Source organism: Callithrix jacchus, chromosome 16 (assembly GCF_049354715.1).
Source record: "Callithrix jacchus isolate 240 chromosome 16, calJac240_pri, whole genome shotgun sequence".
NCBI classification, from domain to species: Eukaryota; Metazoa; Chordata; class Mammalia; order Primates; family Cebidae; genus Callithrix; species Callithrix jacchus.
Window position 1 is genome coordinate 87,615,505 of NC_133517.1, and position 17,610 is coordinate 87,633,114.

A 17,610-nucleotide genomic window follows, 5' to 3' on the forward strand; every position below is an offset into this window, starting at 1 on the left:
TTTAATAAGTTATTTATTAAATGTACTATTCTAAGTTATACTATATGAATGAACTTCTTTAACTTTATAGTGTGTGTACCTGCATAAAAAAGGAAATTGATGTTTAAAAAAAACCTGTCTAAAATTTCATCACTGGAAATTAAAGGAAGCAAAATTTGAACCATTTGAGAGCCAAGCTCTCAACTATCACACTACAGCTTCCTCTCCAGAATTCAGTACATAAATAATAAGAATTTTAATAGTTCAAAGATGATCAGAAGCAGCATAGCATAATGACAAAGGAACAAGAAGATATATCAACCTATTGTTAAATTTAAAAAATAAGTCATGCTAAGTAATTAAGAAAATCTTATTTTATAATATTTTCTCCATTGAATGTGCCAATGATCTCCTTAAAAAGAATTCTAGCATGTTAATAAGTTAATACTGAATTGTAGGTTCGTGGAAATAAGATAATCTGAAAGACTTTCAATGTAAGGAAGGTTGTAACTTTTGACTTTTAACTGGTATTTCTAGTGCAAATCAACATCAATAACATGAATGAATTACCAGTTTTGGTCTATCTTCACTTATTTTTTCCTCGTTTGAAATCTAGGTCAACGTAATGGGAATTTTGTTCCTAAGTAGAAGTTGAAATTTGGCTATAATTGTTATCCCATAAATGTGTGAAAAATAATCATACAATAGAGACTACACAGAACTTAAATCCCATGTATTAATTGTAAGTGGGATTATCTATAAACACAGCTTAATGATTATTTACAAATATCATTCCAATTCTATGCTAATAAATATTATTGATAATATAATATCAAAATAATAAGGCAGATATTGGAGTACCTCTACTTGGGACAATTCCTCTGAGAAATGGAGTATCTTCCAGGGCATATGTAAAAAGCAAAGGTGGATAAGAGATTGTATTAACAAAGATTTTCACACCGACCATTCCAGCAGTCCTGGGTGGAGTATGGCAGTAGACTTCATTGGGGTTGATGGAAATAATCTGACAAGGGTCATCCCCAATAGTGACTGTGGTGTTGCCTGGATAGAAGCCATTTCCTGTGATCACCAATGTAGTTCCACCTCCAATGCTTCCAGAAGTTGGTGAGACAGATGCTACCGGGGGACTGCTGACAGACAGGTTTCCCAGAGCCAAGCCTTTACTTCCCACCACAACACTAAGAGAATGACGTCCAACTGGGAGAGAAGTCACAAGAGCAGTGATGTTGTTTTCATTAACATCTATTGCTCTGAACTGTTGATTTCCAATGAAAACAGCAATGTCATCCAAAACAGTCCCAAAACCTTCTCCTTCAATAATGACTTTTACAGATTCTATGATAGAGTTTGGGGAGATTCCTGTTATATACGGAGTGATGCTTTCTAAATATGAAAAGGTACAGTTTCCCTGGCACTGGGCAGGCACTCCATGTATTAGAAGATATACATCCACAAGTTGTTGGCCAGCAGGGGATGTTTCACATTCGATAGCTGTATAATTCACAGATAGAACTTTACATGGGAAATGACCCATAAGGACTTCTACACCTGCAGAAGAAACTGCAAATCCAGAGCCTTTTATGGTCACTCTTGTCATTCCTGTAGTCGATCCTACATTGGGCAACACCAGGTCAATGTTTGGCAAAAGTACAAATCGCCTATCAAATTCGTTGGACAATGTATTGATAGCAGTGCCCAGGTTGTAGACAGTCAAAGTGACAATTTCCCTGATACCAACATCCATTGAGTTTTGAGGGTCAATATGACACGTAATTGAATCATCACTACTTTCTTCTGTGACACAGGGGTAGCTACCAATTGTAACCTGTAAGTAAAATGAATATAAAATAAAAAACAAGTCAATACATATCTCCAGTATAAACAAATTTTATGTGAGCAACAACTATAAATTTAAAAAGCTAATCAGGTGCAAATAAATATCTTTTATTCATAAATTTAATTTGGGAAGAGCTGATTAAGGCATCTTTTGGATTAAATTATGATTTGTACATAAATGTGCATTGCTACATTATTCCTAATAACCAAAAGGTGAAAATAACCCAAATGTGCATCCACTGATGAATGGATAAATAAAATGTCATTTAACATACAATAGACTATTATGAGGTCATAAAAAGAAATGAGGTACTGACACATGGTACAACTTAGGTGAACTTTGAAAACATTATACTGAGTGAAAAATAAATAAAGTTGGTCAAAATGGACCACATGTTGTATGATTCTATTTATAAGAAATGTCCAGAATAGCCAAATGTATAGAGATGGAAAGTAGATTAGATAATCACCTTGGGCTGGGATAGATGAAGGGGCTAGGTGTGTATCTAAGGACTTTAAGGTTTCTTTTTGGGGTAATGAAAATGTTCTAAAATTGTGTGATGAATGCCAACTCTGTGCCTATGCTAAAAGCGTATGAATTGCACACTTTAAATGGGTGATTGTATGGTATGTGATAACATCTCAATAAAGCTGGTAAAAATTAAATTACAAAGTTTTTGTTAAATTACTTTTATTGGGAACATATAATAGAAGTACAAAGGAGATATTTATATTCTTACCTTATTAGCACATGGGAGATTACTAAAGCCATGTCCAATAATTGTTATTAGTTCATTTACTGTTCCACTGGATGGAGTAATGTTGCTTATAGATGGTGAAAAACAACTTGAAACCTCAAATAGCAATCTGTCTGAATTTTTAACCCTGGTATTGTTCAGACCACACAGGGGTTCTGTTGCTAGGCAGCCTGCCACAGAGCTTCCCAAGTGCAAATTCTCAGGTCCTCCTTTAGACAAAAGAACTGCCTGTAAGTCATGGATAATATTCTAAAACAAGAACCATTTTCAAACTGCATTATTCTTTATTTTGATGATAATGGTTTAAATTCCAGTAAATATTTTTTTGAAAAACAAGATGACAAATGGGTCTTAGACAGCACAAACATTAAAGACCTGGACAAAGATGTCACGGTAAAGAGAGAAAAGTGAATATAAAATTGATTTATTTATCAATTTGTCCAAGGCCAGATCCCATGGGGGAATAATAACATCATCTTACATTTTAATATATGTCCAAGCACATACAGAATGTCAGAACTTTTTTTATATTACATCTCATTTGAGGCACACAAGGATTCTGGGAGAGAGGCTGATAGGAAGATATTAACATAATCCTTGTTGTTTTAGAGAATAAATTCCTGCCTCAGAGAAGCCCAAACCTATTCAGGGTCATGTGGCTGGTAAGATAGAAGCACAGTTAGACTCAGTCATCTGCTGCCTGTTCCAGATATATCACTTACACCCTGGGTCACCTGTGTAATAGAGTTTCCATCTTTAACTATCTTACCATGAGCATATGTGGCTTCAGAGCTACCCACAAACAGGTGCAGGGGAATGTGCCTGGTTTCAGCTGGTAAAACATTAATGACTCCTTGGAGAAAAATGGAGTGAGCCTCATCAACAAACCCGCTGCTATAATAATGGATTCCAGGTGAAGTAAATTGGTAAGAAAATGAACCTGCCATAAAATGAGATTGTACATAATAAATATAAGCAATTAACGCTTCTTTGAAAAGAGTGAAAACAATTTGAAATGATCATTTAAATGCACATGCAGATGACAGTTTCTTATTTTTCTTGTGTATGAAATGTCAACAGAATGTAGTAAGAAAACTCGCGGGCTATTAAAAGCTATCGTGTGTAACGAAATTACATTCCAGGAAAACAAGATCCAGCATTGATTTTCTAAAAAACCATGACAAGTCTGGCATAAAATACCAAAATTTCAGAAAAATTCAACATGAAATGGAAGAAAACTTAATTTTTTTCATGACTGAAAAGTTCAAACTCTTAACATATACAGAACAAAACAGGCAATCTAAAAGGTACATTTTACACTGAGCTATCCTATAAGAAACACTGATTTTAAATTGATTTCAGTCACTCAGAGTTCATCACTTGCTACCAGATTTGTTCTATTCAAACATATATTCCTATTTTATTGCATTTTGCTTTTTCAATGTTTTTCAATTGGTTGATTATCACGGAATCAATAAAAGACATTTCTAATATCAGAATTCATTTGAATATGTATAAAATAACTTGCTTACACTCATTAGTAACATTTTTACTGCAGCAACAAAATACCAAGTCACCTTATGCATTTGTGCATATTATTTATGTAAAACTACTGTATTAAATCTAAACACAATGTCATTTTATTACATCTAGGAAAAAGTAGCATGATGCAAAACCAATAAGCAGAAACATACCTGATGTAGATTTTTGTCTTCCATTTGTGAATCCTTTGCCATCATAAATTACACTTCCAGGACTGGAGACAGAAAAAACCCTATATCCTATCCCTCTAAGAAAGGGATGTGTTTGCCAATGCCATGCCACTGTGTCCCCCACAGACACATTTAGGACTGATGGTGACCAGGCATAACCTAATCCATGCACTGGGAGCAAGAATTGAGTCATATTTTACAAGAAAAGAGAATTTCTTAATAATTATCTTTGACAACATTGCAATTTATGTACAATCACTAGTGAAAACTTTTAAATCAACACTCAAACTTTATTATGTACATAATTTAAGCACTTAAAAAAACAAATAGAAATAATGGAAAGGTATTAAGACAATAAGAAAAAATTAAATCACAAAATTCCAAAAGTGGATTAACAGATAATTTTTTAAAAAATTGAAAAGGCAATAAATAATTTGTTTAGAAATATTATAGAATATTTTTAAAGCTATGATCAATTTCAGTTGGAATATTTATTTGGAAACCGATGACTGGTAATAAACCACAACAATTTGGGAGGTTCTGTACTACAGCAAAACCAAATGGTAATTCCTAACTTGGAAATATAAAGTACAGCCTTCTAGACTCAAGTCTGCCACTCATACATTCTACATGTGACCCTCTATGTCAAGAGGAGATTGCTGACAAATTATAAAATAAATAACAATACTTAGTCTCTCAATAATTTGAAGTACAAAATAAAGAAGAATCAAATTAATTTCAGGTTTAAGTGCTTCAAATTTTTTATAATATATAAATGGTTGATACCTGAATCTTTTCCATTGTTGGTAATCCTGAATATATTTCCAGTTGAATGAAGAATACATTTTATGACATTTTCTGATGATGATGTAACATTGCAAGGGATGGACCCTAGAAAGAATAAATACTGGATATTTTTAAAAAGCAAATATTTTGTCAATTTTTTTGTGAATTATATAGATGAAGTATAATTCATCAACAGCCAAGGCCCTTAAAATGCTCTGCCTTATGTATTAGGATCTTTGGTACTTCTTTTCTGAAAGTAATCATCTGAGTACCAATCATTTTCAGAACAACTCCTTCACTCTATATGTTGCATCTACTTAAATACACAGTAATTATTAGCACCTGTAGTACATCCTTTAAGCTGAGAAAAATGATAATCGTTTTCCTATGAATAAAGCTCTTACCTAACAGCACGGCATTTTCAGCTGGTATTGTGCTGAATCCAAAACCCCTTATGGCGATTTCAGTTCCACCAAACAAGGAGCCTCTTTGTGGAAACATGCTGGTCACTTCCAAAACATACTGTATCGAAGAATTTAATTTGTCTCTGAAAAAAAATTGGATAGACGATTTAATGAGCTTTTTATTGGTTTAACTTGCTAAATTCTTGCCAGGATATGATTTCTTTAGAAAGAGGAAATAATTGTATATTTATTTATACATTACTTTTTCAAGGTGGACAATCTGGCAATTATCACAATCTCAATTTGTTTGGATGGCATATTCAATATTTTTCTCTATGAAAATTATATTTCTGAAAATTCTAATGGCAGAAGAATTTGAGATGAAAGATCCTACAATATTATGGAAAAATATGCTCCTGAGAACTGAGGTCATAAGAAATACATCAAATCCCTTAAAATATTTTATATTTTCATTAGGGTAAAACAAAAAGGCAGCTCTACTTTGCAAATAGCATTAAATCTCACACATTCGAGTAATCAACATTTTGTGTAATTAATTTGAAGTTATTATTCCATGTTTGTTGAAAACTTGTCAGGATTTCCCTTCCCACTACTTCAATGAGAATAGTTTTTAATTTGTTTTGCTTTGTTACAGACAATGTATCTGCTAGGAGGCCATCAAAATGTAAATGCTTTTCTGATATGACATAGAAAGTTGACTTCCACATCCTAACTTCCCTAACTACAGAGAGGCAGAAAAATTCAAGTGAATCATTGTGTTAACTTTTAATTCCACAGTATAACCACGATATTTCTTGAATCTGAATACACAACTTTGTGTGGTGTCAATGTCACCCATTATATTTTCAAACTAAAGCACAAGCCAATACAGAATCCTTGTGAGCTCTGCCCTGTGAAACCAAGAAGGGATGGATAGAGTGCTGAGGTTTACGTTCAGTGTTGCTCATCTTCATTTACTTATTGCAAGATTTTGCTGCAATCATCTTTCTACTCTGACATTAGTTTTATTGGCCTTTTTGTATCCATAAATTTTCAGCTTCTTCCTTTTCTAAGTATTCTTAACCAATAACTTCCTCATACTAGAGCTAAAATTTTACCAGTTAACAAATAGTTTCAGGGGAAAAAAATACTCAGTACTTACAGAAAACTCATTTGGAGAAAGACTCCCTGCATCCTCTCCTTCAGAACCCTTCCCTGTTGCTTAGGATATGTCAGCTCTCTCTATTACAGACTCTTACTGCACCTGATACCTATTACTCCTAGTATTTTGCATATTTACAATTAAACTTTTGATGTAGTCCTCTGTTTGAAATCTGTCTTTCCAAGAAAATTGTGAGCACCGATTAATGCAGCGGAAATGCCCCTCTAATCCACTGTAAATCCAGCCAGCAGCACTGAGAAACTACTTGGTAAGCATTTCCTGAATGAATTAAAATCTTGTGACATATAAATTCGTCTAGTTGTACAGAGAATTTTACAACCTGATCTGAATGGTATTGGTCTCAAAACAATGTGTCATATTGCATTTGTATGAGATATTCTCAGCAACTTTTGCAAAAGAAGATATAGAAAGGTAAAGAGAGCAATTACCATCTAAAGGTTATTGCCTACTTCTTTTCCTATCCCAATTCCATTAGCCCCACGTGTCCTATAATTCTATCAAGTTTATGTACATTGTCATACCTTGTTGATGCAAAACCCCAGTTTCTGACTTCTACATAGATATCATGTTTTCCAGGAGGCAACTTGGGCAAAAGACATCTAATATCTGTGAAGTTCCAGTGAAGAATCTGGCAGATTTTTCCTCCAACATATACCACGTTTTGTGTCAGTTCATTTCCAAAATTATAGCCATTAATTGTTAAATTAACTTCTCCTAGTATTTTAAATTTTAAAAATGATGCAAAAAGTTCAACTTGTTATCAAGGGTGAAATCTGCATATTAAATAAATCAGTTCATCTCTCATCTTTCAACAGATTTAGGAAAGCCTAACACTTTCAGAGGCAAAGGGAAAAACAACGAAAGAGTTGGTAACAGCCACAAAGAGATGAAATGTATGTTCAATTGCTCAAAAGTGAAAAGAGATGGCAAAGTCCTTTTCTAAAAAATTTACTGTTTCTTTCCTCATTATACATATTCAATGTAAAATAATAAATAGATCAAGGTAAAACATACACACAAAAAAATATAACTAGTTTCACTTTAAGAAACAAAATTGCAGAAGAAACTATGCTTCAAAAGACTTTTTAGAAATGTTTTCTATACATATGTCAAATGACTGATCTTATTGAAGAATTTCTTACCTAATACTGTTCGTACTTTTGGACTAAAATCGGTTATAATTGGTGTCTGTAAACAATCATAACTAAAAGCATCCCTTGCTGTGGCTTGAAATCCATTGGTGGTAACTGAAATATCAACTGTACCCTCAGTTTTCTAAAATAAGAGGAAAAAATTAGAAAATATTAATTGTTGAGATACAGAAATGCAAGGGTTGAAAAGAAATAGAATTGTTCAGGATAAACTTCTGAAGATGTTTTATTTCAAAGTCATGAATCAGATTCAGTTTTCATATATTTAGAAAGTTGTGGTGTCAAGTATAGGTTACATGCTTGAGTTCTCAAAATAAAGTTACATGACACAGTCGTTTTATGATCAATTTAAACGCATCTATATTATTGGATTTCTGATGGCTTCACAATGTTGTTGAGATGTTCTGAACAATTGATTCTCTGATAGAGCATAAGATACTGAAGTCTGACATTTTGCTTTTAAAATAGACAAGTATAGTTCTTATTTCTCTTCTCTGACAAATCACATTATTATATCTTTTGAAGATCTCATTCCAGAATCCAAGACTAAGCACTTACACCCCCTAAGAAAACTATCTGATGCTTTTGCAGATATAGCATCTATGCATTTCCCAATTAGGAAAAACATTTATTCACATCTAGTATTTATTTAATGCACATTCAGTGTTTAACTGTTTAGTTTACCATATCCCCTCAATTCTCATCTCCATCATTCAGTCAAAAAAAAATTAATTTTTTCCTGCAGTTTGCAAATACATAATACCCTCATTTATTCTGCTATATATTTTTAAAATAGTGACTGGATTCATTATGCTTTGACATATAATAAGGGAACTAAAGTCTTAGTTTAAATTTTAAAACTATGTTTTAAAAATAAAGAATAATAATTGGTTCTAAGATGCAACATTCCATGGAGAACTTCACGTTCTTGTGTGAAACTGAAAATTTAACACATTGAAACTGAAACTTTAACACATTTCAAAATGTATTCCTATTTGAAAACCATTAATTTCTATAGTTTCCTGAAATCTTTTGAGTACTCATTTATTTTTTCATCCTCCAATTTACATGGTAACTCGTATTCATCCTCAACTTCTGATGGAACATCAACTTTCCTGTGAAACTGTTTCTGACACCCTCTCTCCACTGTGTTTTATGTTTACTTTATAACTACGTCTATTAATTCAAATGAAATGCATTAATATTAGCTTTATGTGTCTCTTTTCTTCATGATTTTAAGTATCTTGAATAAGGAGATAATATTTTGTCTTTGAATCTTAGCAGAAAGATGTGGAAGAAATAAATTTTAAAGAGCATCATAGAAACCCTGCAGTTCCTAAGTAAATATACCACTTGTCCCTCTCTTGCGCCCCCACTGAGATGGTTCCTAATTTATAAGATTTCAGACTTAGGAGGAAAAATGACTGAAATCAGAGGCCTTACTTTTGGTGTCCTGCAGGTTATCCTATTCAAATCGCCTTCAATCACATTGCAGGTTTCATTTCCAACTAATACCTTTGAATTTTCATTAAAGCCAAATCCAGATAAAGTCAGTAGCGTACCACCTTCATAAGAAAAGCAAAAAACAACAACAAAACCAGTTCAACTATAATAAAAAGAAATGTTGGCAACAGTTAACTCATCTTTTGAGAATTGTCTAATTATCCAAGAGATAGACTGGCAAATAGATCAAGGATCAGACTTGAGATGAGTACAATCACCACCACACACCTGAGCCTGGGCGTTGATGCTTGGAACCATAAAGGAACTGGGCTAAGTGATTTAAAGAAATAACATAGATTTGCAACACACATGTGCTTTGGGGCACTGGTAGCAGCATCTGCTATTTTTCACAGTGCCTTCATCCTATGAAAAATTATGCTGCTTCTATCCACTCAACCATTCTGTGGATGGAAGAGTACAGTGAATTAAGTGTCTCATCAAATCTCAAATTTTAATACCTCTAAGTAAAAGGAAAACTAAACTTTAAAAATAAGCAATGAAATAAAGTAAAATAAAACATACCAAAAAGATCAAAACCAAAGCACAAAAACCTAAACTATGCCTAATATAAAAACAAACATACAAAGGAAATGAAGCAGGACAGGAAAAATGTGTTATGTTCTTTCCATCCTCTGTGTTAGCCCTCCTTTCCCCAATTTGTTCCCAGAACTTTTTCTGGGTCAAGTAGCTCCATTGAGACTGTGGTTACAAATGAAGCAGCTGGTAAGCAGAATAATAACTAATAAATCTTATCTTGACATAATTGATGTGCTTGTTATAGAAACATGTAATAATTGATGATATTAATTCAATAACCTAAGATGTAAGTATAAGCAGTACCCCGACTTGTACTTTGTAAGAAACAAAAGAATTAGTCGACCATTTAATCTCTGTGCCTTCTCAAAGGAGACTCTCCTTTGTTCTATATGAGGAAGCTTTGGTCTCCTCCCCCTCACCCTGTAATAGAAACAGCACAGGGAAGGGATGGAAATGTATGCAATTTTCTCTCTGTTTAAACTATTAACCATTACCTGCTATGCTTCCAGAATCAGGACAGATATGTGAGATCTGACTCTGATAAACAAAGTAGAACTCTTCACCCCCTACATTTTGTGCTAGTCCAACATCAGCTATGGACACAGCAACTGGGGCATGTCCAGCACTTCCATTCAGAATCTGGCACTTAATCTCTTTTTCTTGTGGAAAAAAAAAAAAGACGAAGAAAATGGTAAATCAAATGGTTTTATGATAAATGTTATACTTGAAAATACTAACATTGGCCTTCATTTTTAGATCCAAGAAATATATCCAAAGAAAATGAAGCATATATTAATGGGTGGGGAAATCTTGGGAGGAACAATCCTTACAAACTACTCAAGGCTATGAATCAGACACTCCTAGAAAACAGATAAACTGATAATGAAAGCAAATCTGCTTCTGATGCTGCTGGCAACTGTCATAATCTTTTTAAAAACTAGTTTATACACTGATTTACATTAATAATTCTGAAATTTTTGGTCTAATACATTATTTCCAAAATTGTGCAAAATACTAGGTTTTATCAAGAAAGATGATCAAAAACTAGATGAAATCCAGGCACAATGGCTCACATCATTAATCCCAACTCCTTGGGAGGTTGAGGTGGGTGGATCACCTGGAAGTTCAAGACCAGCCTGGCTAACACGGCAAAACCCTGTCTCTACTAAAAGTACAAAAAATGGCCAGGTGTTGTGGAAGGCACCTATAATCCCAGCTACTTGGGAGGCTAAGGCAGGAGAACCACTTGAATCTGGGAGGTGGAGGTTGCAGTGACCTGAGGTCATGCCACTGTACTCCAGCCTAAGTGACAGAGTGAGACTCCATATCAAACAAACAAACAAACAAAACTTAAATGAAAACATTTCCTTACTTTCTTTAGAACACTGATAGTACATCTGTGGTATTGACTATTAGAGCTTAACAATGCATAAAAGTTCTAAATTAAAAACAACAGAAAGGATTTGGTAAATGAATTTACTTACGTCATTTCAGTTGATATAAGTTAAGAAAAATCTCCTAGAATTATGAAAGACAACTTTTAGGGAAATAAATAACTATAGCCTTCACTATTTCTAGAGGTAAAAAAAAAAAATGTGAATGATCTTTAAATTCTATGTTAATGGAGAAAGGTTCTGTGGAACTAGAAGTCAGCAGATGGCTACATCTTCTTCCTGCACGGTATCGTCAAAACATGGGCAGATAGGACCACAGAACACTAGAGAAGCATTTCATACATTTTTGTGTCCCAGAGACACACCGATGCAAGAAAGATTTCATGTAACCTCCAAGTGAAGGGGAAAAACAGGACAAAATTCAACTGTTTATAGGATAAAGACACTGTACAACAGTGAAGGAGTCTGTGGTCATAATCAAAGATTTAATAGATAAGGCATTATATAGACCAGGTTGTCAATTTCATGATCTTATAGGGATCATGGTAATCGTAATACTGGATCATGATAATTGTACATAAGATAATTGTAACACTGCTCTTTGATTCCACTTTATTTTAGAGAAGAACAATTAGACTTAAGAGTTCTTAAAAGGACCTACCATCCACAGAAAGAAGATAGCAACCTACTGGTCCAACTGAGACTGTTAGGGCTGAACCAGGAGAAAATCCAGAACCCACTATGGTTAGAATTGTGCCTTCGTCATAGGACCCTAAAAATGATCAATTTAAATAACAATATTAAAGTTAGAAAAATTAAATCTGATGTTATGAAATCAGATATTTTTCAGAGAAAAATAAGCCTATCTTCAAAATATATAAACAATAAGTCTAGCAGGCAAGCAGGGAGAAAGATCCACATTTTTTTGTCAATGGTATTTTATTTCCACTGAATTACTCTACATCTGTTTATATGTTGAATCTGTGCATTGACAAGAGACTAGTGGAAAGAATTATCTGACTGAAAGTATGGCATAAGATAAGGAAACAAATTATTCTTATAACAAAAAAATTAAATAGACATCTCTATATGGTAACTCAGTATATGACAGACTTGCCATTGCAAATTCATGAGGAAAGGATAAACTGCACAATTAGTGGTATGGACATTGCCCATTTGAAAAGAAAACAAGATTCCTGCCTGGCGCGGTGGCTCACGCCTGTAATCCCAGCAGTTTGGAAGGCCAAGGCGGGTGGATCACGAGGTCAAGAGATCGAGACCATCCTGGTCAACATGGTGAAACCCCGTCTCTACCAAAAACACAAAAAAATTAGCTGGGCATGGTGGCGTGTGCCTGTAATCCCAGCTACTCAAGAGGCTGAGGCAGGAGAATTGCCTGAACCCAGGAGGCGGAGGTTGCGGTGAGCCGAGATCGCGCCATTGCACTCCAGCCTGGGTAACAAGAGAGAAACTGTCTCAAAAAAAAAAGAAAACAAGATTCCTCTATTTAGGATGATATACATCCTAAAGTGCCTGGGACACTTCAGGATGCAAAATAACATTTACATTGTAGTATTTGTAACCTTATAAAACTGGTGAGAGAGAGAGTATTATATTAGAAAGGTATTTAAAATGTCATGAAAGAATACACATACAATAATTAATTACTGTGATTGCCCCTTAAAAGTTACGTAGGGGACTAGGTCCAGGGATGATACTTAAAGAGAGGGAGAACTTTTGCTGTTCCTGTAATATTTCTTTCTTAAACTGATGATTAGAAGTAAATATGACAAAATGTTAACAGCTGCTAATTTTCAGTGAAGAGTATATGTATTTTTATAGTTTTCTTTATGCTTACATTTTCATAATTTTAAAGATGATCAAAATGTGGCAAAAGGCAATTCAGATTATGTTGAGTAAGAAATAATTTTTCAGAAAGTGCATGTAAACGTGGGAAATCATTACAAAATGCAAGAATGGATATAAACATAAGCATACCAAAGGACTATAACCAAATTAAAGTTCATCAAATTTTTATTCTTGAGAGTATTAACCCCATGTAACATGAATTATCCTAAATCATCACTGTTCTAAAAAGTTTGAAGAATACATTCTTTCAACACAAAAATTCAATACTTTAAAAATTTTAATGATTTTTTGGGAAGTACCAACATAAAAATTAGCTGATGAATTTTCCTACCATCCATCAAGACTAAACATGTAATTAAAACATTTGAATGTATTGTTCTGATTTAAAAAAAAGCCATCCCTTACTATCCTTATTCCTGCTGTTTTATTTCAATTCTTCGTTGCTCAGACACAAAGCATAACCATATTTTTGAAGCCATAACACATTATGAAGAAACGGTATAATGTGCTCCTTAGATTGGGTTCCTGGCAATAGTTTTTATGTCTCTTATTCTCAAATCTAGGACGTGATTATTTTATTTTATTAAACAGCAGATGTTACTAGCCTCTTAATAGTAACTTTCCTAGAGGAAGTGATCTCATATAATACAAGACTCCACTTAATACCCTAGCTAGTAGAATTGAACAAAAGTGCCTTAATGTCCAAGTGAAATTTTAGAGACTGATTCTAACTGATAAAACTAGAGAAGTTTAGTATTAGTGAATCTTCTACTCCAAAGGCAAGATTTGAAATTCAAAGGAAATATTTTTTTTCAAAAATGAATAATTAGTGTCCTTTCCATAGCGTTTTTCTCTGATAGGGTTTTTAATTTTCACAGTGTAGAACTGTTTGCTTGCTTTAGCTGGTGACACTAGTATACACATAGTTTTAAAAGTCATTAACAGAGTTTCCATTTTGCTAGTTATGTTTCATACCCTGGTATAGGTTAAAAATCAGAGAGTTACCTTGAGAAGGGCTTGTACCCAAGACTAGGGGAGTAATGGCAGAATCCCATGTAAATCCACAGTCACCTGAACATTTAGCTGGAATTCCATTGACATAGACTTCAACCTTCAAATAAAGAAACAAGGAGCTAGAGAACAGGGGCAAAGGGGCAGCAGTAGAATATTAATAGGATTTAACAAAAATGATGGAATTTTGTTGGTTTGCTTGTTTACTGAAATTAGTCTATATTTTTTCTACTTTGATATTTCATTCATTCTTGCCCTTGGGAAAGTCACCTAATCTCTTTACATTGTAATTTCCTCATTTTTAAAGAGCTCCTGTAAAGATTAAATGAAAGACTATATTTTCAATTTCTGGCAGAGTTGAGCTAAAAATCTACTATTTTATCATAAGAAAGATAATTTTCCCAAAAGTCATAACATAATATCAAGTTGATCAATGTTAAGACAAATGTTCACATGAAATACAGAAGTCAATCCTCCTGTTTTACCAGGTCTTTAACATATTGCAAACTACTTATACTATTAAAATTACATTAAGCATCATGAGAAAAGTTTCTAAAATACCTGTGGCTGTTGACTGGGTGTACGAAGCAGGTCTCCAAGTATGTGTTGTCTGAATAAGCCACCTTCCTTTATCCTTGTAACTGTCATATTAGCCTTTTCTCCAATAATGTTGGAATCATTAATCTATTTTTACACACAATTATTTTACTAGAAAGGTTATAACAAATGTGACCACACTAGTTTTTCATTTTAAATTTCAGCATAGGTGAAGGTGAATAAAAGTCAAGGATGTAAAATAAAATTCAAAACCACTGTAAGTCAGTTTAAAAACAAAAAAAGAAGCCTCCTCAAAAATGAATATAACCTAGCCAAGAAGAACACATTAAGACTACTGAAATATCATACATTGCATCAATTACAACTTGAATTAAAACTAAAATTAACTTGAATTTTTATAATTAAAAAAATAAATCAAAACAAAATGAATCTACTAAATTTGATTTTCTCAAAATGTCCTATGCTTTTTCTGAATATAACTGATAAATTGTTGTTAAATAATTGAAAAATTGAGTCCTCTTTCTATCTGAGGGTCAACTTTTCCTTGTATCATTTTGTACTTCTACTCTGGTTTTTCACCCAATTTTGGAATTATATGCTCTTCCAATGGTAAAAATAAAACCAGGTCAAATCAATATATACAATTTGTTCTTTACAAAATTCCTCTGCACATATGACAACCTTCTGATGAATTCAGGGGCCAGCAAAGAGATAGGAGTCTCCATGGTGTCCCACGTGTGAGCCAAATGATATGGAACAGAAATAACGAATAAGCAGAGGAGACTGATTAGAAAAGGTGGAAGAGAGTAAATGCACAGACACCAGCAGAGACACCAAGGGAGGCCGGTCACTGCAGCTATCTTCATTGTGGAATTTTCTAATTCAGTTCCCAGCCATGTATTTTTCTAAAATAACCCCCACATCCTTATGACTATTTTGCACATACATACAGACTTGTGTTCTATGTTTACATACTTGTTTTTGCCCCCACTTCCTTATCTTCTCCACTTTCTCTCCTTCCCCAAATGGTTTCATGAGTAGAGTTCTGCATTTTTTCCACCTTATGTGATAAATTTCTTTCCAGGTGAATATATGTGGGTCTACACATGGCTGCATAGTGTTCAATGTGAAAGTTACATCATATAAACGATCCTTCTACCATTTATGGGGATTTGGGTTTCTAGGTTTTTACTCTTACAAATAATGCTCCAGTGACTAGCTTTGTGCCTACATCATTTCACATTTATCTTATTATTTCAGTAGGGTAGTGTTATATAAATGATATTGCTGAATCATAAGGTATCTGTATTAAGATACTACTAAGTTATCTTCCCAAAAGTTCTAATTTTTGTTCCCAGCAACATTACATAAGAGAGACTTTCCTTGAACTCTCATCATCATTAAAAAGCATTATCTGTTGTTGTTGTTGTTTTTTTTTTTTTGAGGGACAAAATTTTGCTCTTGTTGCCCAGGCTTGAGTGCAATGGCATAATCTTGGCTCACTGCAACTCCGCCTCCCAGGTTCAAGTGATTCTTTCACCTCAACCTTCAAAGTAGCTGAGATTACAGGCATGCACCCCTACGTCTAGTTAATTTTATATTTTTACTAGAGACAGGTTTTCACCATGTTGCTCAAGCTGGTCTTGAACTCCTGCCCTCAAGTGATCCACACGCCTTGGCCTTCCAAAGTGCTAGGATTACATGTGTGAGCCACCACACCTGGCCAAAAGCATCATCTTTTTAATATTTGACAATCTGAGTCCCCAGATTCCTCTCCTTCACATACTCTGGGGCTGACTCCTTTCCCCCTTTCTCTTCCTCCCACTAACTGAAGAAAGGTAATTAGATGACTGCCTAAGGTTTTACTCCCTTATGAACGTGAAAAGGTCATCTTTGTAACCACAAAAGCATCCAAGGCCCCAAAATACAGCTCTCGTGGTAGAATGATAGTGAGGCTGATTCTCTCTGGTACCCCCTTAGCATACATCTGGATTTAGTTCAGTTTAGTTCTGAGTCAAGCAGGCCTTGACTGTGCTCCACCTGCCCCTGTCAAGGGGATTCTAAGACACACATTCCTGGACTTTTTCTAAATGGGATATGGAGGAAAGTACCAGCAGCTATTCTCCATGAAAGAGAACACTGGTTCAACTTAATTTAGAAAAACCTTCTCCTTAATTTACTTTTAAAGAAATTTTAGTCTATAGTTTGCATTTTAAAAATATACATAGCTTCCAGTTCTTTTTGGAATAAGGCAGGGCACAAAAAAGCAAGCAACATGTAGAAGAAAAGAGAAGCCAAGCCAAATGAGGGAACCTGTAGAAGATTCTGCTTTCCACAGGTGCTTCTCCACTTGATGTTCCACGTGTAGCCAGCACAGGTTCCCTCTCGCGTAACTGAGACTCTTCCCATTCCCTGCAGACTCTGGAGAGCAAACTGTAGATCTGCAGCTGACACACCGGCGGGGAGGCCTGCACTCACAGAGGGGTGGCAAACAGCAGGAGTCACAATTTACAAACGGGCCAGACACAGTGGCTCATGCCTGTAATCCCAGCACTTTGGGAAGCCAAGGTGGGAGCATCATCTGAGGTCAGGAGTTCATTCAAGATCAGCCTTGCCAACATGGTATAACCCTGTCTCAACTAAAAATACAAAAATTAGCTTGGTGTGGTGGTACACACCAAGTAATCCCAGCTACTTGGGAGGCTGAGGCAAGACAATTGTTTGAACCCAAAGGAAGCGAAGGTTGCAGTGTCCAAGATCATGCCACTGCACTCCAGCCTTGGTGAGAGTGAGGCTGCGTCTCAAAAATAATAAAATGAAATAAATTCACAAACGAATTTCCTTTTTAAAGTACATAAAATATGTTCTATGTATTATCACTTGTAAACTCTTATATCCCCCTCAATGT

The 17,610-nt window shown here is 34.5% G+C and overlaps 1 protein-coding gene across 1 annotated transcript in view; it reads right to left on the reverse strand.

The window, feature by feature from the left end:
* Window positions 1-17,610, reverse strand: part of PKHD1L1 (PKHD1 like 1) — a 156,959-nt gene that overhangs the window by 82,914 nt on the left and 56,435 nt on the right. The window contains exons 25-38 of the mRNA XM_002807647.6: window positions 17,016-17,170; window positions 14,706-14,828; window positions 14,139-14,244; window positions 11,926-12,036; window positions 10,365-10,529; window positions 9,274-9,395; window positions 7,822-7,954; window positions 7,201-7,393; window positions 5,497-5,639; window positions 5,093-5,197; window positions 4,289-4,477; window positions 3,364-3,534; window positions 2,577-2,803; window positions 841-1,825 (exon numbers count right to left, since the gene is read on the reverse strand). Coding sequence (XP_002807693.5) covers window positions 841-1,825; window positions 2,577-2,803; window positions 3,364-3,534; window positions 4,289-4,477; window positions 5,093-5,197; window positions 5,497-5,639; window positions 7,201-7,393; window positions 7,822-7,954; window positions 9,274-9,395; window positions 10,365-10,529; window positions 11,926-12,036; window positions 14,139-14,244; window positions 14,706-14,828; window positions 17,016-17,170 — 2,928 coding nt within the window. The remainder of the gene's footprint in view (window positions 1-840; window positions 1,826-2,576; window positions 2,804-3,363; window positions 3,535-4,288; window positions 4,478-5,092; window positions 5,198-5,496; window positions 5,640-7,200; window positions 7,394-7,821; window positions 7,955-9,273; window positions 9,396-10,364; window positions 10,530-11,925; window positions 12,037-14,138; window positions 14,245-14,705; window positions 14,829-17,015; window positions 17,171-17,610) is intronic.